This window comes from Falco rusticolus, chromosome 7 (genome assembly GCF_015220075.1).
Source record: "Falco rusticolus isolate bFalRus1 chromosome 7, bFalRus1.pri, whole genome shotgun sequence".
Lineage (NCBI taxonomy): Eukaryota > Metazoa > Chordata > Aves > Falconiformes > Falconidae > Falco > Falco rusticolus.
In genome coordinates this window covers 53,358,582-53,382,051 of record NC_051193.1, presented here as the reverse complement: position 1 = coordinate 53,382,051, position 23,470 = coordinate 53,358,582, and the positions used below count along the sequence as shown (strand labels likewise).

Below are 23,470 nucleotides of genomic sequence, written 5' to 3'. Positions count from 1 at the left end.
TGGATCTTGGGAGTCTTCTTTCTGCCATTTTGCTGAATGCGTGAAAGATGCTGTGACCCATCGGTGCCCTCAAGGACGTTCTCTCTTCCTTCTGACACCATGCATCCAGTGGGAGAGGTAACGTCCTCAGATCTGCAGTTTCTCTCTTTCAAGCTGGACCTGTACCTTACGACACTGTATGGACTTACTATTCTGCTGTGCTGCCTTCAGCTTCAAGAGAGAAAAGAAATGGCCTTGTGCTTCAATTATAAAATGACTTTTTTAAGGTGTTAATAGAAATCCATTTCCTTGCACTTACCCTGCATCTGCAGTTAAGTGCTGGATCATGTTTAAAACAAGATGCTTGAAGAGACTAGTAATACTAGTACATTGTCTCTGGTACTACTGCTATGGCATATTTGCTGATTGCAAACTTATGTCTTTAGGAAAACAGCGCTTCAAATGGACCAGCGTTCAGTGACAGACTGCTTATCAGCTACTCTCCTAGACTCCCCTGATCAGCCTAGGACATGAAGAATCATAGTAAGGATGGACTACTCTACATTCAACCCTGCTTTGCTTGCCATTCTGCCGGTTGTGATGAAGATTGGGATCGACATGTAGCTGGATACTTGAAAAGAGCTTCTATGTGTTTGTGGCAGGAGGGAGCCACTTCTCCTTGGTTACTTACCGAGGTTAAGTGAATGTGGGCACAGGCTGAAAAGAGATGTGCCCAGTGTAGATTCTGAGTTGGGGGTAGGGGATGAAGCAAAGGTTTGGTTCTGAAATCAACATGACAAGCTTTGAAGACCACCACCTTCTAGCAACTTGAGCCAAACACCAGATTAATTAGGATTTAAATTTTTACTTGTTTCTAGCACAGACAGTACACAAGTTGGCAGAACCCCTAATTAAAACCATAGATGTTTTAGGCCAATGGTAACAATCGTGCAACAAAAATCACAGAAAACTGTGGATTTCATCAACAGGTTAGAAAACTGGAGTTGCCTTTACTGGCATTCAACTTCAGCTGTGCCGATACCTGCTTTAAGCAACTTGAACATGAATAGTTCAGCAGTAAAGAATGTTAATGCATCTCCCTCCCTAAAAAAACATTTTCCTCTGCTTCCACTAGGAAGGGGAGCAATCAAAGAATACGTTTAGGCAAATCCAGAGCTATCCTGCGGAAACCACAGCTATGGACAGTCATTCCTACTAAGTGAAGAAACAGGCTGAACACACAATAGAAGGCTTTCCTGATAGTAAAGCACCTGACTCATCTCTCCTTTTCCCCCTATGCCACAGTCAAGTTCCCAGATTTCTAATGTCCCAGGAGAAATCCACAATCCATTAATGCAACTCAAGACTTGCATATACACCAACTGAGAAGCCACAAGAAGTATCAATGAGGCAACGTGTCCTGAATTATATCGCGATTGCACATTCTGTATTCTGGGTCCCCTGCTCCATAGACAACTGTGCTGGGTTATTCAAAGAGAAGGTCTTCATCCTTCTCTTCTGCTAAGAGATTGGCTGGTTCACGTTCCCCTCCAGCAGCCCTCCGCAGCTCCCGTTCTTTCTCAGATTTTTCTTTCAATACTTTTTTCTTTTCCTGGATCTTCTTTAACCTGTGAAGAGGAATGTGGTTTATCTGTGAAATAAACACGTTTTCATGAAACAGTCTAGCATCAACCCAGCCATACAACCTGGATGTGATAAAGCTGCATGGAGAAGTTTCCCAGGAAATGAAAATCCTGGAACAAATAGCAAAAGGCTTTTGTTGCTAGCTGCCATTGAAAATTTTCATCCAAACTATATTCTTGAACTTAAACACTGTTATACTGCTCTGCTTGTCTTGAAGTTAATTCTTCTTTAATTAATTTCAGGTTTGACATTTCTGCCTCAGGTAGCCCAGAACACTGACCTCAGTGGCAGAGGTGTCCTTGTAAAGCACAGCGTAATCATGTTGTTCCCTCTGGAAGAATGATAATGACAGCTATGTACAACCTAATGGTAGGGATTCATTTCGAACTTTCAGACAAGTAATTGCAGATCTCCAAAGTACCCAGCTCTGGGAAATCAATCTGCAGTTAAGAACCAGGTCATGTTTAAAAGTGTTTGCTCTCAGATTTAGTGAATAGTTCTCCTAAGTCCTTTCTGAGGAATAGCCTATTTAAGAGACAAGTCTAGTGTTCTTTTAGGTATTTACCTGTAGAATTCCTCTCGTTCTCGTTCATCCAGTTCTGTGATGATATAAGAAAGAGTACGCTCGATCCTGGGAATGATCACTAAAACAATATAAATAAGGAAGATGTTGGACTGCTGTTATATTAGCCAGGAAGTTATCTAACGCAGTGCACCGATGGTTGTTTAAAGTCAATGTAGTAATTCTTTCGGCTAGGGGAAATTTAAATGTCATTCATGAAAGATCATACTATTTCATTATGGACAAGTACACAAAACTGTTCTCATCAGTAAGTCCAGGACTAAACTAGCACTCTGAATATCACAGTATCTCCCGTAGCATGTTCTTTTGAAAGATGCAATGGAATCAGTAAGCACTGATCCCTGATTGTCTGTACGGTCCTTTTTCCCCATGGAAGTGGTTGAAGTCCTGCAAGAGGTAGGCAAGACAAATTAAAACTATGTTTTTCCATCACATTCTTTCAGATACTTCTGTTCTATATTGAACTTTTACTCACATAATTCTGATCTGATTGAAAAAGCCATCATGAAAACAAATATTCAAATAGAACACCACCACAAGGGAAGAGGTAAGACATTAAACAAATCTTTAACACCCAACGAGGCAAGCTGTGTGTCAGACCCACTTCTTGAAAGGAGAAAGCTGTTATCAGCACTACCAAGGTTGCTTGGAAGGCTGCAGAGGAAACCTTTTTCTACAGTCGAATTTGCAGAGTGATAAGCTACAGATAAGGCCTGCATGTTCAAACTAACAAGCCTATGAAACAGTACCGAAAAGGACAGTTTAGAGTCGTGTACTGAAATAAGTTACTGCATACATGCAAAGATGATTACATCTGAGCCATCGACAAGTCAGAAAGGAACGTGACATAACCAAAGCACCCTGGATACTGCAGCAAAAGGAATCACAGTGATACTGCACCTAGACAGTACTTAAGAAATTGCAAGAAACAGATTTACAAACAAGAATGTGAAGGATAAGGAATTCAGATGGAAGAAGAACACCAGAGTATTGACACCAAGACACTTCTGTTTCCCGTAACACAAACCTGAAGAGGTTACCAAGATCTCTCTCTGGATGCCTGCTCTGTGATTCCATCCAAAACCAACAAAAAAAAAAGTAACCAGCTCTCCACTGGACACCACCACATTTTAAAAGCTATTATCCTGTCAGAACATCTTAACACATAGAAACATCCTGTCTTTTGTTTCTAGTCAACAGACTTGACCAAATAAATTAAAGTAAGTAGCAAAGACTCCAGAATGTGTTAGTGGAATCTTTGTTCTGTAGGTTTCAATACATCTTCCTGATTATTTTTTCATGTTTGCATATTCACTTATCTCTCTGTACTCTGGTCCATTCCACTGGGCTTTTAATTTGTTTTTCTTACTTGCAATATGCTTCATTGTAATGCTTTCTGAAGAGTTCTTGAACTGGTTAGAAACCCTACTACTACTGAGAAAGCAGTCAAAAGGGGAGCGGCTTCCATGACCCTGCTCCACATCTTGCATGGAGACAGAAAAACATTATTCATCCCAAATAGAAAAATACTCACCGTGTTCAATTGCATTCACACGTCTGTTTGTTATTTTAATGGCTTCATCCAAAGTAACAAAGGATGTCTGATGGAATGGGATTAAATAATTAATACACAACAAGTCAGATTCAGCATTTCCATCAATTCTATACATGAAACCAAACAGCACTTGAAAGCCAAAGCCAAGTCTGTAATGTATGTAGCTTTACAGACTACATTCATGGTAGAAGCAGACTTTTTTTCTACTAATGTTAGTAACACACTGAATACTGCACATTAACAGTTACAAATACCAACTCCCCAAAGAAAGTTTCTTCTTGGCCATCAAGGAATAAGGACTTACTTGGAGCAGTGATATAACTGTTTTATGGCTGGAAAAGGTTTGCAACTTTGTACAGCACTGGGACTAACGGAGTACAGTACAGCTCAAAGAATTAAGCTACACTCACTGAGACTATGTTATTTTCATTCAGAAGTGAGAAAACCATGATCCCCTTTTTTTCCTCACCAACCTGTAAGGAGGCCAGTTCCACAAGCAACTCCACAGCTTTGGCATAGTTCCTCTTCAGCTTAGCCAGCTGTTCTCCACCTCTGGCCAAGCCAGTCAGCTCATAGCCTGAATAAAAATAATCATCAAGTAACATTTGTTGCTATTGCTACTATGGTGTTTTCTTACTCGGTAAAAATTGGTGCTTTACAAACTACAGGGATACAGACAGCTCAGCAAATGACAAGCTAAAGCCTTTGCCCATTAACAAATTGTCTTTATAGTGGTTTACGTTACTGCAGATCATTGTTGTGCATGTCCACAGGAAGATCTGCCAGTCTCAAAACCTGGTAATTCAAGACAAGCCTCCTCCTCATCTGAAAAACTCAGTAATTTAGGAAATCAAAATCCACTGTAGTCCCTAATCCTCCATGTCACAGGAACAGGACAAAGCATCATAGAGGAATTAAGTACACCCATGCCTATGATGTAAAAGGGCCTATCAGCAAAACATGACATGAGAAGTATTTTTGTATTAGTATAAAGTAGCCACAGGTACGTGTAAGATAGAAAATACTCGTTTTGTACTTACTGTCTCCTCCTTCCTGGTAATGCTCAAAAACTGGCAAGGTTACACCTGAAAAAAGTAAACAAGAATGTTTGTAAGAGACATAAAGAGTTATAGATTTATTAGGTACAACTCACTTTTGCCCCATTTGCTTCTAATAAATTAATTAAAATCAGAAGCTTTGTTTCCAACATCTTCCATGTATAGCTTGGAATGATTTAAGTCATGCTGGTTCTGACACATTAATATGGAATATCAAATTGTGTTGAGATCACAGAGATCTAGACATGAAAAATTCAGAGAAGTATTCTGGTTTATCCAGTGTTCAGTTTTACTATGTTTCTGTTTTGTAACATAGTTCCTGTACTTAAGGAATATGTTAGCCATTCAATCCTGGTTTATATTTTTTGTTTTCTTCATAGACAATTATTGACATTTAATTTCCTGAAACTTATTTAATTTTTGATACTTAATTTCCTAATCTGTTTTTCAGCAAAGGTCTATGGAAGTTACGCTTTGTCTGAAGATCTAGAAATTGGACTGCATTTAACCCACACTCGATTTTATGACAGGTGGATAACTAAATATAAAAATTATATGCTGTATGTGAAAAAACCCAGCAAACTACAAGTGTTCCTGTTAGATGAATAAGAGAAATAAAGTGGAGACAGCGTTTGGATACATTTCTGCGTATTTCAGAGCCTCCTCCCACAATTCCCTTAAGAGTTGAAATACTCATAGTATGGAAAAGTCACCTGCTACATTGTCTTTTTTAGCTCTGATCTTGACTTGAGCTTTGTTCACATTTTGGATCACAGTGGTACTGTAAAGAAGAAAACATACACCTTAACCAGAAAAGCTGAAGTGGTCCATTAAGTCATTATATACAAGATCAAGTAGTTATCAAACAGCTGTAAAGATTTGGAAATTGTCTTCAGCTCCATTCTCTATGCCATTCATTGCACAGCCTTTGAAGCTACTGGAGCAGCTTTGAAAGAAGTATGTTTACAGCAATGTTTGGAAATGTAAAAGACACAGAGACTGTGAAATGTAACTTTAGAAATGTCTCAGACCAAGTATTCAAAGCATAGCTAAAAACTAGCCAGCTATCTGGCAAATTACTTTAAAATATTTTAACAGATAATTAAAATTAATGAGTCTAATCAAAATTAAGAGGTTTTTTCCCAATAAAAGTGAAGGAATTTCAAGGCTTCATTGCGGACCAAGGCCACGATATTTTGTTCATTTGAGTTTGTACGTATCTGTCCTTTCAGAATGTTTTTGAGTTTATTTACCCACTAACTTTATTATATTATCAAACTTAAGCTTGTACAACAGTTTGTCTTGAAGAATTCTGAAGTGTCTTAAGGTCTTCCAAGAACAGGTCACGCATAGCCAGCTCTTTTATTGATGTACAGTTTGCTTACAGGGTGGAATCTGACTACTGTTTATAGCTAAACACTGCAACTGGTTAGGACAGGAAACAGCACCATATCCAAATAAAAGGGCAAAAATACTTTTCTCCAGCAGCACACAGACTACTACTGTATCTGATCACTTAGTTCTTCCCCATTAATTGGCAGTGCCATCAGCTGAATCATTAACAGTTCCCCAAATTTATTCCAGAAGATCTACGCACACTTGAATGAATTACACAAACACCCTAGTTAGAACTGTGATTTATTGGAATACAATTTCGAAATATCCTACTGGAGGAAAAAGATGCATTTCCCCTCTCACATATAGCCCTCACTAGCCCTAGTGAGGGAAGAGGTCAATTAGGTTAGAATAGTTAGTAAAATGACTGTATCACTTAATGGAAGAAAAGAACACACTTTACATCTGGCCCTCAAATTCACAAGAAAGATCAAAATAATAAATAATCCAATACTCCACTATAAATTCTTGTTACCCTACATTTTATAGTCCAACTGCAAAAGCAACGCCTTCTCAAATCAAGGATTTGTACATGAAGTAAATTCTGTTAATCTTTCCACTTTGTTTAGCTTTCAATGGAATATACATTTTCTTTTCATTATAAAAATTATCTCTCTCCTGCAATGATGCCTCCCACCTTTACCTAATGGAATTCATTCAGTTCATCCTGTCCTACCTTGTCCACTCTTTTTTTTTTTCTTTTTAAAGTGCATTGAAGAATTTTACTTTTTTCCAAAAGAGGAAACAACAATTTTTGCTAGCTCTTTCCCACAGGTAGGACATCCGGAAGATCAGCAATCCTCACCTGAAATCTCCTGCTGTAAACTTTGCCTCAGCAAGTGAAAAGGCAGCTTCTCTCATCACCTCACCCATCAGCATCTTAGTCTGTTTGGGGGGGGGCGGGAAAAGAAAAAAAAAAAAGGCAGCAACTACAAGGCACATTGTTACTCCTTTTCCAGGATACATAACTAACAGCATAAAGAGAAGAATGAGAATTAAAAGCATCAGAAAGTCCTCTGTGTGTAGCTTACTGTCAAATTGCAAATTTTAAGTCCCAGGTGACTGACAGAAATAGAAGTGTTTCGGATCTTTCCTTGATCCAGTGTGGAACTCACCGAAACAGCAGAAGACATGTCTGTCTTAATAATCATACAATTCTACTATATAGGGGCTAAATTGCAACAATAAAATGGCTGGGTAGGAAAGCACTCTAACTTGACATTGTACTGAATACTATGAGACAGCTGAAGTTGGTGTTCAATATAAAGATTTATGCAGCTTTGTGAAGCTGCGCCTTCCTCCTACTTCCTTTTTTCCTCAATTTTTACACACTTGAAGCTAAAACACATGCTGTTGAGAAGCAAGAGCCTTCGTATATTAGTCTACAGGAACAAAAGTACAGTGCAAAGAGCTTGTCTACAGCATGGGAACAAAGCACCGCTGCTAACCATGGATAGCAGTTGCAGCCAGAGCAGTACAACTAAAACCCATCTAGTATGGTAGAACATAACAAGCCATATTAAGCTCTACTGAATATCTTAGATTTGTCATTCATGTTGCAAAGGAAGATGCAGGACTCCATGTTTCTTCATAAAGGAACAAGTTCCAGCTCGACAAAACTGCTTTCTAGTGTACCTCCTCGTGCAGAAAACATTATAAATCTGCAGTATCCTCTCAAGCAAGATAAAACAACAAAAACAGGGCTACACAACATGTTAAATCCACTCCTGAAAGTATTTGGCAGCATCAGAGTGAACTCCCTGTAATGTAGAAATGATGCTAGTGAACTTGGGACACAAAAGAAAGCAGAGCCCAGGAGTGGCTGGAAGGAGGTGAGGCATATTAGCTCACACAAAATCTCTGTATCATTGCAGCCAGAAAAACATAATTCTGCTCATCTATCCTCAGTAGTCTCATTTACAAAAACCAGGTTATCCACAAAATTGTCCTACCTTCCAGCCTACCTAAAAAAATTAGCAGAACAGGAATGCACAACTGACAGAAAAAGACAGATTTCAAATAAAGTGAGCCAAACAGAGGAAAATTCTAATTTACCTACCTCGATAATTTTTTTAAGGATCTGCCTGAATCGAAGTGTCAAAGCATCAGATTTCTTCTTCAAGAGGTTACGACCCGTTTGGGCTCCTTTCAAACGAGCCTTCATGATGGTCTGAGCCCTGTTTAAGTGAAAATGTCCTGCATCATCTGAAGGGGTTAGGAAAAAATTTATGCAAGGTATTCCAATGTGCACATAACTGAAATTACGAAGCAACCAAGAAACATCAGTGCAGTAAAACAGGATAGCCACTTCAAGATAGAATTTTATATTCCCATTTAAAATCAAGGGAATTTATTATATTTATGTCCATCATCAAGGAGAATTACAAAGTTATTATCTGTGAAGTCAAAGATCATGGAAAAGACAAGTAATTTTTCAGCTCTTCCATAATAGGAAATAAGTGCTCATTTTCCCTCATGACTTACAAGTACCAGAAATCAAACTACCCCAAAAGTCCACTGTCAGTGAGACACTGGTACTGCTTTTAAGCTCTTTTACTGCTACGTCATCTTCTCAAAATCAGAAAACACAGCAAATTCTTCGTGTTCAACAACTGTTGTTGCTGTGTTCTGATTTTACAGAGCAACAAGATACAGCAGTTGTACATTCTGGTTTAAAGAAAGAATATACGATGATTCTGTATCTTCCATATGCTGCAGAGGAGATTTACAAGCCATTTAAGACAATCAGAAGTAGCATCAATTTAAAAGGGATATTGCTAAGCCAGCTGTAGCATTGTATATCTATCCTTTACTTCCAGTACCACGCTGACAGGTTTCTTGTACAGAATTAGGAACTGAAGAAGGATGCAAACCTTCCTTCCCTCTCTGCTGTGCAATCTATTTTAATTTCAGGAATCTTTTTGATTTAAGTTAACTAGAATATCAGGAACTATACTACAAAAAGCACAAGCTGTGCTAACTTAAGCTACACCTTTGTACACACAGCCACTACACACAAAGGACAATACTTAAGTCAACTCAATGTGAAGAGAAAGAAACCTTACACGCTTCCTCTCTGACCTTGGAAAAAGTTAAGTATAATTAAGATTCTACCCACAAGTGCAATCCATTACTTTCCACATCTACTGGCATGTGATGAGAATAGCTCCATTAATGTGTACAAAGTACTTATGACTGAAAAGCACAAATAACCTTTCTGAATGTTTATGATAAAAAAAAAACCCCAAAGTCAAAAAGGCAGCTTTATTTTCACAACAAGCAGGTCTCTGTTTACCACCTGCCAGAGACTGGCTGACCTTCTAGTTCAAGCAAGATTTCACAGGCTCTGAGACTGCATAAAGTCTTGTTTACTGTCAAGGAGACTGAGCAGCTTTTTTAATATCCAGCACAGAAGACGCTCATACCTGCAAGCCACTTCATAAAGATAAAAACCCAAAACCACCCAAACCTTTTGAAATTCTGTCAGTTAACAAAAATAACTGTTGCAGAGGCAGGCCATCTTCCTAATTTACATCCCTATCAGAACATCAGCCACATTATTGGTATGTTGCCTCATTTGAAACGGCTCGTAAGTATTAGGGCTTTGTACATCACCACCTTCTTGCCACAATGACATATCAGCCCGCAAAATCAGATGCCTTTTAAAAGTAACTGAAGTGCCTCCTCCCTGGACATGTAAGCTGAATGAAAAGAGCACTATCAAAGAGCATGAGTAAGACCAGATGACTTTATATATGCAATAACTTATTTCTGAACTAAGTTTCAAAACAGAACCTTTACCATGTAATGTCTTGGTCTTTTCATATAAACTGTTATTGCCTGTGTCCTGAGCTCATACACGGGGAAATAATTATTCTTTTACATTTGAGATTTTCTGTCCTGCAAGGCATCTTTTTATAAAGACTACATGCAGGCTTCAATCTAATTTTATGTAAGATTTGAAACAGCCTTTCACCTTAAGGCAAAGTCTTTCTGTCCTGGAGGGTTCTGAAGAGAAACTGAACAGCATTATTAAAACAGCAATTTTATTAGCAGATCAGTTTCAATTGTTTGTGTTCATTCCAAGGCTGGCAGCTTTCTAAGCCTTGTCAGGAGACATCTGATTCCATGACAAATAGTTTGCCGTCAGGATCTGGAAAATTATTTTTCTGTCCACAGGACTTCAGGCCTTTTCACTTCCTTTTTTAAATACTGTGGCCAACTTCTTGTACAGCAGTACCATCTATTAAAAAAGGAAGCAATGGTTCGCTATGTACATTTTTTTCTTATACATATATTCTACAAATGGTTCTTTTTAACATAAAGGTTTGCATAATTGCATGATTTTTGGTAGCCACGCACACACATACACTCTCGAAGCTGCTTGCGTCTTGGTAGCAGGCCGTGCAACGGCCCTCTGACGGCTGACAGCTAATTTTGAGCCTGACAAGAAAACCTGAGATCTAACCGCGGCCTTCAGCTGCTTATCGCGGCGTTTTACACAAAGCCAGAGGCAGAGCCCTCCGGCAGGCGCAGAGCGCCCGGAGCAGCAGCGGACACGCCGCCAACAAAACGATCTCCAGCGCCGGAGCCCAGGTGGGAAGCGGAGCCCTGAGGGCGCCCGGCACGACCCCGAGCCCGCCGCTCCCGCTGCCCCGGCACGGCCCCGAGCCCCCGCCGCTCCCGCGCGGGGCACCAGCCGGGCCCGGGGTCGCTCGCCCCTCCAGGGCCGCGCGGGGGGTGGCCCGGGCGCCGCTCGCCCCTCAGCCGGCGCGGTGGGGGCAGCGGCGGAGGCCGCCCCGCGGCACCCCCCAGCCCGCCCCGACGCGCGGCGCGGCCCGGCGGCCACTCACATCCGCGAAGGGAAGATCTCGATGCGGTCCTTGCCCGACATGGTGGTGGCGGCGGGCGCAGGCGGGGCACAGGGCGGCGGGGCCCGCTCCGGCTGTCACCGCAGTCGCCGCCGCCGCCACCGTCACGTGACGCCGTCCCCGCTGTCCCCGCCCCTGCGAGGGGCCGCCCCGGCGGAGGAAGCACCCGGATGCCGGCGCCGCTCCCCCTCCCGCGCCTGTCGCCGTGATCACGTGCCCCCGGGGCCGGGAAGAAAGTGACGTGATTGGCTCCCGGGTCTGTTTGTCACAGCCGGAGGTCTCCGCCTCCATCCACTCGCCTTGCTCCCAGCGGCCGGTCCCGGGGGGGCGCTCTAGCAAAGGCCGACCTTCTGCCTCGGCGCTCAGACTCCATGGTGCCGGGGCGCCGTGCTGGCGTGCGGAGGAGCGGGGCGGGGCGGGCTGGCGCCTGCGCAGTGGGGCGGTGGTGGCCGGGCGCACGCTGAGGCAGGAGCGGGACCAGCGCGACATTCCGGGCCGCAAACGCAGAGCGGAACCCCTCAGCCGTCGGCAGGTACCGGCCGCGTCCCCGCCGCGCCTCCGGGCCCGGCCCCTCCGGGCTGGGGCGCTGCTGTGAGCCCGCGGGGCCGGGGGGACACCCGGCGTGGCCGAGAGCCGGGCCCGGGGGCTGGGCCCGGGAGCCGGGGCCCTGGCGGGGCCGGCGCTGCAGCTGCGAACTGCCCCGCCCGCGGGCCGCGCTCCCGGGGCCGGCCCGCCGCTCGCCCTGACGGTGCAGCGAGGGGCTGTTCCCGGCCCGGCCGCCCCGGGGGCCGCCTCCCTCCGGGGGGCCGCTGGGCCCTGCGCGTCAGCCGCGCTCCGGCGGCCGGGGGGGCCTGCCCAGGAGTTACCCTGTTTTTGCCGGTTCCCTCAGGGCGCTGTGCAGCCGGGGGGCCCTAAACCTTTGCCCAGGCGTTTCTAGCGTCTGGGAGCGATGGTTTCCAGCATTGTGCTGTGCGCACTGAGTTGCTCCTGAGCCTTAGAAGGCCAAAATAAAAAGCTGGTGTCTGTGGAGAGAGTGGGATGCTCTGTGTGCAGAGCAGCGTTTGTCCGTTCCTGCTTGCAGTGGTCGGGGTTTGTTGCTTTGCGATATATCTTTGTTATGTGTCGCGTAAGTAGACATGTAGGATTGAGCTGAACTCTGGACTAGAAAAGCGAACTGTAAAATTTTTAATCTTGGAGTTCTTTGTTCGGCTTCAAATTATATGGAACCTTTAGAGGAATGTTTTTGGAATCCTTTACTAGTCTGTATTTTCCCTTTCTGAAAGTTAGGAATGGAAATAAGGGTGGGCACAGTCTTCTAAATTGTGTGGCCATGTGTACGTAGCACTTGGCATCGCCATCTTATTCTCTTTTTAAGTTCTCATGTAACTAGAAAGCATTAGCACTGCTGGAAAGATCAAGAGTAAAACTGTAAAATGGTGAATACAGCAAACCTTCTGAAGGAGTGTGACGTTTGCCTCTGCTAGTTCTGTAGGAAGCTTTCTGTGTGAAACTTTTAGACCTAGACAAAGGAATTGAACTAAACTGCTTAGTGGTGATGACTCTGGATTCATCATCAGGAAAATTAAGCAGTTTAAGCATTCCTTCTTGTCACTACATGATTATGAAGCATTAATATTTTTTTTTAATGTATAATGAAAGAATCCTATGCTGCTTTTCAGGTGTTCAGGATTTTTTGGGTTTTTGGTTGTTTTTTTTTTAATGCTTCATTCATGTCAGGCTAGTTCCATCTTCTGTTCTGAGATTGCCTTTTTCTCTTTGCTGACAGGTGGCCTCGGGAGCCGGTCTTACAGGATTATTCCAAACATCTTGTGCTGAGTTTAGAAAGTCATCTTCTGGAGTGTAGGGTCTGCTCCTTTTCAGTATTACAGAAGCTTCACTCTACCTCTTATTTTCTCAGCCTCTCATATTCTGTCTTATGTGCATACAAATATCTTTGTGAGCACTGCAGGCTTCTCTCCCATATTATCCTCGTGTTGTTAAAATCCTGATTTAAAATTTTACACAGCTTCATGTGCATACCCATGTAGATGAATCTTAAAGTGTGCAGCGCCACCTTTTCACCACTTGAAGTCTCTTCACTACGGTGTGCTATGTATGGGTACTATGACAGTTGAAGTGAATAATAAACTCTGGGTAGCAAGCTTCTTCTACTTTAATGCAAAAATTTTGCATCTCATCAAATGATTGTGGTAATACTAAAATACTAGTTAATTTGTTATTTAATTTCTATTAAAATCTAAGCGTGAATTGTACAAGCCTTGTTTTTATAATTGGCAACTTTTTGCACCAGTGTTCCTTTCTATCCTCACTGTCCCTTGCTGATTTTTTACCATGTTTATAGGAGAAGGAAGTGAGGTACTGTGAAATAAAATCTTTGTTTCTTTCTGCTCAAATTCCAGAATGCCAGGACTAAGCTGTAGATTCTACCAGCATAAATTTCCAGAAGTGGAAGATGTAGTGATGGTCAACGTTCGGTCCATTGCTGAAATGGGAGCCTACGTCAGCCTACTGGAGTACAACAATATCGAAGGCATGATCCTTCTCAGTGAGCTATCCAGAAGACGTATTCGTTCCATAAACAAACTCATCCGCATCGGGAGGAATGAATGCGTTGTGGTCATAAGAGTTGACAAAGAGAAAGGTATTTGGGAATGTTGTGAGCTATATCAAGATGGAATTCATAGAGAGAAATGCAGATAAACTGTGTGGCTTAGGTATCCATTGGTTTTGCCAAAGGTTTTTTTCTTAAGGCACGTAAGCAATAAAGACCATCATTGTGCTATCTTTTTGCATTATTATAAATGTTATTTCAGTTTTTGGGGTTTTTTTCCCCCAATGTTAGTATGCAGACTGTACTTGTAAAGTACACCTAGTAAATTTTGACATCAGTCTTCCAGTTGCTTATTCTAGATTTCCCTGTCTTACTGCTTTGTTCAAGTTCCCAATGCCCTTCAGAAAGAAGGCTTGGAGTTGACTTGCTTTCATCCATCTTAAACTCTGCCACTCTGTGTATGTCAGACTTTTAAAAGCAGTCATTGAATTTGATGTGGAGAACCACTGAGGCATTGGTGAATAAAGTTTTGAGTATAAAAGAAACATGTGAGAAAAGAAACACTGGAGAGATTTCTGTTGCTACAGATGAGCCTGTGACATTTCTAACGGAAGAAGCAGCACTGATCTTGGTTTGTCTGTCAGAATTTGCCTGTGAGTCGCAAGCAGGTGTTACAAAAAATGTCTGCCTCTGTGTCTGAAGACATTTCTACTCACAGCTGACTCTCACTCTTCCACTGCACAAGCAGAGTGTTTCTTTTTTTAAATGCAGCAGGCTGGCTTGTTGCATTTATTATAATTTTGCATATAATATTTGAATTATTATAATTTTGCATTATAAGAACAATATGCTTTATTCTTACTGTTCTTCTATGTCCTTTCTGAATTGGGATAGTGAAGGTCAATCACATCAGGAAGTATTTGCTCTAAGTGGGTCCTCACTGGCTCCATGTTTGGTCAATGAACTATAGTGAAGTGGATTTTTCTTTTGATACCTATGTAGTAAGTCGTAACTGAAGAGATACCTATGTACCTAAGTCGTAACTGAAGAGAAGGATGATCTGATGTAGAAATAAAAATCTGAATGATGAGCATTTAATGCTCACAGTCCATCCTGTTCGTGAACGTGTCTTGAACCTTGACTATAAAATAGATGACATGTATGTCGTTATTTGCCACGTGAATTCTGGAGGTTGCAACTTGAGATTGTACAGGCAACTGTCTCTTCCTGTTCTCTGAACGTTTATATCTTTTACTCTAAAGGTTTTTTTAGTATATTATTTAGAACGTGTGGGATTTTCATAATACTGTTCCATGCAATCTTTAAAATCTATATCCAGGTATAAAGAAATAAAAATAACCACTGAGTGCCTATCGTAGAAACCTGATCGTTGGGGTGATGTTTCTCAAGTAACATGCTTTTCTAGAATATTTTTGAAACTGCAGTTAACACTGAGATTAAGTAATGAATGACAGGATAAGAAAAAGCAGAGAGGAAAGAAAGACAAGAAGAAACTTAATTCATATAGATCTAAAGTGAAATAAGCTTCCCAGCATCTCTAATGAAAGAATACTTCCTCTTAAAAATTAATTTTGTTCTCTTATTAACAAAGAAACACATCTGGAATTCACATCATGGTCTTATTGGATCTTCTGGGGAACCTGTAGTTTGTGAGAAGTAGATGGAGGCCTTTCCAATTCACTAAGAAGTGGTTCAAAAGATTTTTTTTTTTTTTTTCCACAGGCAGTTCTCCCAAAAGGGTATCCAAGGAGTTAGTCAGAATTTGAGGCCAGGCCTACTTTATTAGGAAACTGTTGGAGTGCCAACCTTAAATGAAGTTGAGTTGAGCACTACAAAAATATGTCAGACTCGCTTTTTTGTGTATTGGTGTGATTTTTGCCAAATCAGTGTACAGCAACATAAAAATGGATCACTGCTGAAATATTGTGAATGTTTCTTCTAAGTTTGCAGAGAAAGTATTAAGGCAGTACTTTTCTAGAATGCCATACAACAGATTTACCCTTGTAAGTATTTACAGATGAAAGAGTAATTTAATATCCTGATTTAGATCATGATTTGATCCAATGCATTGAGATTTTGTTTTGTTTCTTGCTGTAGCAACGCATAGGGATAATGTAGGCAAGGGGCAAATCCTGAACCAGAGTGTATATTCTTTATGCTTTTCTCTAGAAGCAGTTTGATTTAGTTTGCACAATGCCTGACACTTTCAAAATGGTTTTCCCCAATAGGTTATATTGACTTGTCAAAAAGAAGAGTTTCTCCAGAGGAGGCAATCAAATGTGAAGACAAATTCACAAAATCAAAGACTGTAAGTTACTTTGTTATATTCAGGCACTATGTATTTTCAGTGTCTTTCCTGAGCAACCAAAATGCACAGATATAAGACAGTATGAAAATGAAGTCTTGTTCTCATGTATTAGGCACGCTCTGATTCTCATTTACCCATGCAGATATATATAAAACCAATTTATCTCTCTGTGAGTGGTCTGGTAAGCTGCTGCTTAATGAATAGATCAAGTAAGATGTCGGTTGAAATTTGTGATGTAAAAGGGTTTATTTAAATGATCAGAAATCCAAAAGCATATGCTGGTTTAGCACACTGTGGACAACTTCTCTTGAGAAGGGATGCAGGTAGTTTAAGGCATTGACTCTCGCCCTTACTATTGTGTGGTCTTATGCTTCCAAGTAGAAGGCTTACCATTAAAGACTACTTTTTATTCTCAATTTTTGTCTGTTTTCAGTATTTGTTCTGGGTTTTTTAACACTCCTTTTGTGTTCCAGGTTTATAGCATCCTTCGCCATGTTGCTGAAGTCTTGGAGTACACTAAGGATGAGCAGCTTGAGAGTCTGTTCCAGAGAACTGCCTGGGTATTTGATGACAAGTACAAAAGACCAGGATATGGTGCTTATGATGCATTCAAGCATGCAGTCTCGTAAGGACATCTTTTCTACTTCTAGGGGCTTATTTCAGATTGCAGAGAAGTGTTTCCCGGAATAGATCCATCATAGTGTTCTTTTGGTTTGGTTTTTGGGTTTTTTTCCCCCGATGTTAGTATGCAGACTGTACTTGTAAAGTACACCTAGTAAATTTTGACATCAGTCTTCCAGTTGCTTATTCTAGATTTCCCTGTCTTACTGCTTTGTTCAAGTTCCCAATGCCCTTCAGAAAGAAGGCTTGGAGTTGACTTGCTTTTATCCATCTTAAACTCTGCCACTCTGTGTATGTCAGACTTTTAAAAGCAGTCATTGAATTTGATGTGGAGAACCACTGAGGCATTGGTGAATAAAGTTTTGAGTATAAAAGAAACATGTGAGAAAAGAAACACTGGAGAGATTTCTGTTGCTACAGATGAGCCTGTGACATTTCTAACGGAAGAAGCAGCACTGATCTTGGTTTGTCTGTCAGAATTTGCCTGTGAGTCGCAAGCAGGTGTTACAAAAAATGTCTGCCTCTGTGTCTGAAGACATTTCTACTCACAGCTGACTCTCACTCTTCCACTGCACAAGCAGAGTGTTTCTTTTTTTAAATGTAACAGGCTGGCTTGTTAATTCCGTACACTTCCGAATTTAAAGAATGGGAATGGAATTATGAATTTAGAAATAGAATTATGGACAGAAAGAAATGGAAATGGTGATGCTAAGGGAATATGCACTGATACAGATTGCTCTTAATTATTTTTTTAATGGAGTGTGATACTTTAATTTGCTTTCAGAGTTAACCTTTGGTTTCCTTCTAAAGATTGTATCGTGAAATTGGCAATCTAAAACCGGATTTCTCAATAATAATTTCCAGTATTACTCTTTTATAGCACATAAACCTGAGTTGAACACTAGATGGCACTAAAAAAATTTTAGAAATTCTGTTGACTTTAAGAAGCAGGGTACTTGGTAGCATTTTGATCAGCTCAAAACCAGCTCTGTGGTTTTGTGGAAGAGGCAACTTGTATCCTCATTTAGACTGGGTGTGTTCTATTTCACAGAATAATAATTTTCTAATGATAGCAGATTTACTGATAAAGGACAAATATGGGTGCATTGCAGAATGAATTCCAGATCATTCTGTAACTGATAAATACTTAGTGAACAGCTGTATTGGAAGAACAAAAAAACTTGTTACGCTGGCTGTTCAAGCTTCTCAGAAAAATTCCTGAACACACATGCCATTTATTTTTCATCTGAAATTCAGGTTGCAGCACAAACTTCTGGAGCTGTCTGTTCTCAAAACATGCTTCCATCAGTAATGCCTTAAGATTTCTGACAATGGACTGCAACTTCTGTTTGTTCCCATTGTGATCCTACATAAAGCTATAGTGGCTGAGCAGAAAAACGTGCTTATTGTTGCCTTCCTGTGTGTACTGAAGTGCTTGCGAGGGGCTTAGTGTGCCCGCTAAGAATTTGACTTGCTGTTCCTTTCTTAGTGCTGAAGATTAGTGTTTTGGGGTTTCACATGGCATGATACCTGTGGCAAAACTTTAAAGTACATTTACCCTCTTATCAGTAAAAATTAAACATCAGGGACCTATTTGTTGAATGCCTACCAAACGCACATGAAAATAACTCCAAGATTTAACAGGATTGATTGTAAATGAAGAAGCAGAATTTGCATGTCCATTAAATCACTTCTGCCATATAGGTTCATATTTTTATGTGTAAAACCTGTCATATTTGTGGGTTCTGTTTGCTTATGTTTGGCGCTTCTACCATCTGTACTTAGTATATAAAACCATGAAAGATGATGTTTTACTAGTAGCAGAGGCCAATCTCCCAATATTGCCTCTTGGGTTTTGGGCCATTTCAGTTCATGTTTGCCTACTAGTAGTATTGTAGGTCGTGTGGTTTTGTTTTTTAGGGAACTGGAACTCTTGTCTCTGAAGAACAGGAACAGGTTTTGTGAGGAGCTTTTTGATTATGTTCTCTGTCTTGGATATATTTTGGATAAAATTAATACAGCAATAGAGAATTGACAGCACCTCTTAAAATAAGAGCTGCTAATTTATATTCAGCAGAGGAGTTTGCCTCTCGTCTCCATATTTTGAAATACTGGCTTGTGATTTTAAAAAACCTTTATCTTTTCTTTGGCCAAGAATGTAGCCAGCAGATGAGTATCTGTCTGTGATCCAGTTACTGTTAAAAAGTACAGAATGACATGGAACAAGTATAGGTTACCTTGTGGAATGACAAAAATCTTGCATTTGAATGAAATGCTAAAATAATACGGAAACCTCAGATTCATCATGGATTCTCTTTCATGCAGTGTGGTTTTATATTCACATTGGAGGGAACGTAAATACTAAGCAACTAGATACTTGTCTCATTCTGTGTATTGTATACAAACGGAGCTGGACAGAACTCCTTCCTTTGCTCCAAAAAAAAAATAATTCAGATCTTTCCTTCCAGGAACAGATTGAGTAAACTACTTACCCGCTTTGTTGTATAATGCTTCCAATTGGAAATACTTTGAAAACTGCTGTGTGTATTTTCTTCCAGTGTTTCAATGGACTCTTAAGAAATTTCCCTGTTTTCTTTGCCTAGTAGATCTCTAGGATTATGCATAAGAATATTGAAATAGTACCAGAAGTTAATGTTGTGTCATATTCTACTTCCATATAACTTCTGTAATATTGCTTTGCTTGGCTTAGAGACCCTGCAATCCTGGACAGCCTAGATCTGACAGAGGAAGAGAGGCGTGTATTGATTGACAATATTAACAGACGTCTGACACCGCAAGCAGTCAAAATCCGAGCTGGTGAGTTCTTTCCAGATGTTCATTGAACAAGTCTTGACACTGAAGTTATTGTGTCTTGTTGCAAACTATAAATTCAGTTAAAACTAGTGGTTTGGAATGCTGATATTTGAGTGGAACTTTTCAGAATTAAGACACCTTAATCAAGGTTGCATGCAAAACACCTATTTGAGTTCTATCCCAAAGTGCAAGGTGCTTTGGCTTTTGGTTTTTTCCCCCGAACTACATATTCCTTGTAATTGTTCTGATGCATAATGCAATCTGTCATATTGCACTGGCATATGGTGAATTTAAATATTTTACAGTTATTAACTGCATCCACAATACTCTTTTTCACTATCCAAAGTGTTAGATTTGTTGATTCCCTAATGGGATGATTCTTCTCTGTCTACAGCATGTAGCATGGCTACAACATGTGTCTTAGTCACTTACCCATGAACATGTGAAAATAGTTCTGCCTCTGCGCTAGGTGTATTTCTAACTGGTTGATGACAAACCATTCAGCAGAATGTATTATCTCAAGCCTGGCACATGTCCGATGTATTCATAAGGTGTATGAGCTACTCTGTCTCTTCTCAATTCAGTGTGGGTAGAAAAAGCACGTGACTGCAGTACTTAAGAAGGCATACTTAAAAACTGTAAATCTGGTTGTACAGCTAACAACCGCCTAAAAGTATGCTTGCCATTGAACAGGTAGTCAATGTAGCAGAGTCACATTTTTAACTAGATTGAGAAATTGCCTCTGCTCTGCAAGGATGTATTGAAGAGTATTAGCACTTTATTATTTGTTGATTACTGTGGAGAGAAAGATAAGCTGTACCCACATGACAGCGAAGTCAAGAAGAGAGTGCAAAAAGTAAGGTAATGAAGAATTCCTTTACCTGCTTTTTAGATTACCATGAGTTGGCATAGGCTTCAAAGTGTCAGTAGGATTTGCTTGCCATGAAGAATGAAATTTCTAATATGAATAGCACTTCATGAGTTTTGTTACCTGACAAGCGTTTTCTCTTACTTAATCTTGTGTATTTTGCTCTGATGGTCTAAGTTGTTTTCAGTTTTGTCTTCAAAACAAGCATAGAAACTCTCCATTGGCTTGTAGCCTCATCTTGAGTCTGACTGGGATGCTCTTCTGTGAATTTGTTTCTGATACCTGGGAATCACCAGGTTGTTGTTGGTCACCTAGAAGTGAGACAAACTTCTCTGTGTGCCTTAGTCTTGCACCATGGCTACATACGTAAAGAAATCTTTGTCAGGGTATTACAGATATGACCAGCATTAGCCTATGCCTTAATTTCCAAACATCTACAGAAAGCTATGGCTGACTACCATTTTAACTATATGTCAATATAACTTACATTAAAAAAAAAATATTAAAAAGTGCAGTGCTCCTCAAGTGATGCCAGTATGCCTCTGTATAATTGCTGACAGAATTTCTTGAATTTGTGGATGTGTTCTTTTTTAAGTTTCAGTTTTTCTGGTAGATCTTTTTTTTTTTTTTCCTGGAATTTATTGCTTGTATATCTTCATATCTTTGTGCAAAATACATAATTATTCCTGTTGAATTTATTGGGTGAGAGGTGAGTGGATGTGGGTGTATCATTTCATATTTGGGCTTTTCCAAGCACAGTATAAAATGTATGTCTAAAGAATTTAGGAAGACTTTTACCTCAACTTACAAGTCAAGAAAGTGAAACCTTCCTCAGTTTTGGCAGCTACTGAAGAAGGATGAACACTGGATGCTAAAAAGCTTTATTAAGGCTTAACTTAAAAAGGTTTAAAGATTCTACAGCTTTAGGTAATTTTGAAGATTTATTATTTTTATTCCTCTGCCCTAGATATTGAGGTGGCTTGTTATGGTTATGAAGGTATAGATGCAGTAAAAGAAGCTTTGAGAGCAGGCCTGAACTGTTCCACGGAGAATATGCCCATTAAAGTAAGTGTCTGTCTTAATAGTGAAATCAGAAGTAAAGTTCCCTGTTGCCCTCGGGTACAAATAACGTGAACTGTAGTTGACACAATCATATAGCTGAGGCTGGGAAGCCATCTTGCTTTCTGATTCTTCTCTAGCAGGTCTGTAACATGCTTCCTTTCAGCTGCGTGCTGACAGTTGTTTCTGTGACTGTGCTGTGGCTTCCCGAGTTCAAGAAGCTGTATTCTCTTCAATTTATTAAAGTCTGGTATTGGCACACTGCATGCCTGCAGCCTTAGGTAGGGAGCAATAAATCTTATTTTCAGGTCTAAGATTGTGTAAGAAGAGGAATGTTTGCTCCACATACGTCTGAGTGTTGGGAGAATGGCAGCTGTACCTAGGCCTAGTTTTTCTTCCCCAACAATTTTAGGATGTTGAGTATATTACTGAAAAAGTGTTTCCAAGAAACTTGAAAGTACTTCTGTCTTTGAAAATGCTTTCTTATGGTTTCTTGTAACAAAAGCAAAAGTTTACCTATTCAGTCATCTTAAAAAAAAAAAAAAAAAAAAGTACAAGTTGTAACACTCTTAATTGTTTGAAAAAGCATGTGATGGGCTGTTTTACTGATCTGCAAAGTGGATGTTCTCTCTGCTTAACAGGAGTGGTCTAAATAGACATGCTATGTGGAAATAATCAATGCTGATACTGGAAATCAGACAAGCTGTGCTCTTCCTTGTCTGCTATTTCAGTCCAAGTTGTTTACGCTTCTAGAAAGGGTTTTTCTAATGGGAAACTGTTTCTTCTGCGTATTGTACCTTCAGAACAGTGTTGCTCACTCTGCTTGCAATATTTTTCTGGCTTTGTTTTTGTTACTGAGTTTTCTTTTTGTTTTTTCCCCTCGCCTTCCACCCCATCCCTACAATGTGCTAGATTAATCTGATAGCCCCTCCTCGTTATGTGATGACTACTACAACACTGGAGAGAACTGAAGGACTGTCTGTTCTGAATCAAGCCATGGCTGTAATTAAAGAAAAAATTGAGGAGAAGAGGGGAGTCTTTAATGTGCAGATGGAGGTAAGAACACATTACGTTCTAAAATTATTTTTTTTTGCTCACAACATTTTTAAAATAGAGCAAGATCAATAGTACTAGGAGAAGTTTTAGAAAAAAACAACCCTGAACTTCTGTGTTCCTTAAATAAACAAATGGCTGTTCTGATTTTCCTGGGTTTTATTGTGTGACTTCAGGATGTATTTTATCTCTTGCTCTTTATGTAGAATCAGAGTCTACAACTATATGTGGTGTTCCTTTATGACAGTTTACCATATGTTTGGTTTTTTTCAGCCCAAGGTGGTTACTGACACAGATGAGACTGAGCTTGCAAGGCAGTTGGAAAGACTGGAGAGGGAAAACGCTGAAGTGGATGGGGATGATGATGCAGAGGAAATGGAAGCCAAAACTGAAGACTAAATGTCCTGGGATATTTAGAAGAGAGACCATGTGAAAAGTGTCTCCATTGCAAACACTCTGGACTAAATGTTTCCAGTATTGAAAACTTCAGAGTCAAATGTAGAAGGGTTTAACTGTTCTAAAAAGACCAAAATGTAAAAGGCTCTTCCAAATAATATTTGATGCAGCAACTTACACAAAAATTGAATCCTTTGAAGGAAGGTGTGTATCAAATACAAGACACAGATTTGGCCAGAAGGAGGTTGCAGCTCCATGCTTAACGTTTTTATACAAAACAATTCCTAATCGATGATTACAGCTCAGTGCATCTGTTAATGATCTTTCCTGAGAGCACCAAAATCAAGCCAGCTGAGCAGTTCTATACAAAATGTATTTGAGAAAATATTCAATAAATTTCTGGGCTATGTAACTCCCAAGATTTTTGTTTTTTCCCTCCCCTCTCTTGTCACATGGCCTAGAGTGATGTGAATATAAAACCTGGAAGGGTATGATCAGTGAGTGACACCCCTTTAACACTGAAAAGGCTTGCTTTGTTTTGCTTTAAATCAGGCCAAGGATGAGTGGAACAAAATGTTTTTCTTGCAAGTTTGTTGATGCAGACTTGTTCAAAAGAGCGTTTCCTTTGTTTATCATCTGTATTTAGGGACTGAGAACTTCAAAACACTGAAAA

General features: G+C 40.3%; 3 protein-coding genes and 1 long non-coding RNA gene across 5 annotated transcripts in view; 3 read left to right on the top strand and 1 right to left on the bottom strand.

Moving 5' to 3' along the window:
- MPP5 (membrane palmitoylated protein 5) overlaps positions 1-891 on the top strand; it is a 60,678-nt gene extending 59,787 nt beyond the window's left edge. The window contains exons 19-20 of one of the 2 annotated variants that reach the window (XR_005105279.1): positions 1-117; positions 426-891. The gene's annotated coding sequence lies outside the window, so the exon portion shown is untranslated. The other variant, XR_005105278.1, reaches the window with a different exon arrangement.
- Positions 829-11,220, bottom strand: ATP6V1D (ATPase H+ transporting V1 subunit D). Its single transcript, XM_037394378.1, has 9 exons — positions 11,068-11,220; positions 8,274-8,391; positions 7,020-7,099; positions 5,533-5,600; positions 4,802-4,846; positions 4,235-4,338; positions 3,741-3,807; positions 2,189-2,267; positions 829-1,607 (listed from the first exon to the last, which is right to left on the bottom strand). Exons 1-9 carry the CDS (start codon positions 11,106-11,108, stop codon positions 1,466-1,468), a joined length of 744 nt encoding a protein of 247 aa, XP_037250275.1. The 5' UTR covers positions 11,109-11,220; the 3' UTR covers positions 829-1,465.
- LOC119151041 lies at positions 1,614-3,304 on the top strand. The gene is made up of 2 exons (XR_005105280.1): positions 1,614-1,992; positions 2,650-3,304. It is a non-coding gene; the product is annotated as an uncharacterized LOC119151041 (long non-coding RNA).
- Positions 11,221-11,486: 266 nt separating the features above from the next.
- Positions 11,487-23,216, top strand: EIF2S1 (eukaryotic translation initiation factor 2 subunit alpha). The gene is made up of 8 exons (XM_037394377.1): positions 11,487-11,617; positions 13,506-13,747; positions 15,907-15,986; positions 16,460-16,611; positions 19,318-19,424; positions 21,257-21,354; positions 22,261-22,404; positions 22,675-23,216. Exons 2-8 carry the CDS (start codon positions 13,507-13,509, stop codon positions 22,798-22,800), a joined length of 948 nt encoding a protein of 315 aa, XP_037250274.1. The 5' UTR covers positions 11,487-11,617; position 13,506; the 3' UTR covers positions 22,801-23,216.
- The last annotated feature ends 254 nt before the right edge of the window (positions 23,217-23,470 follow it).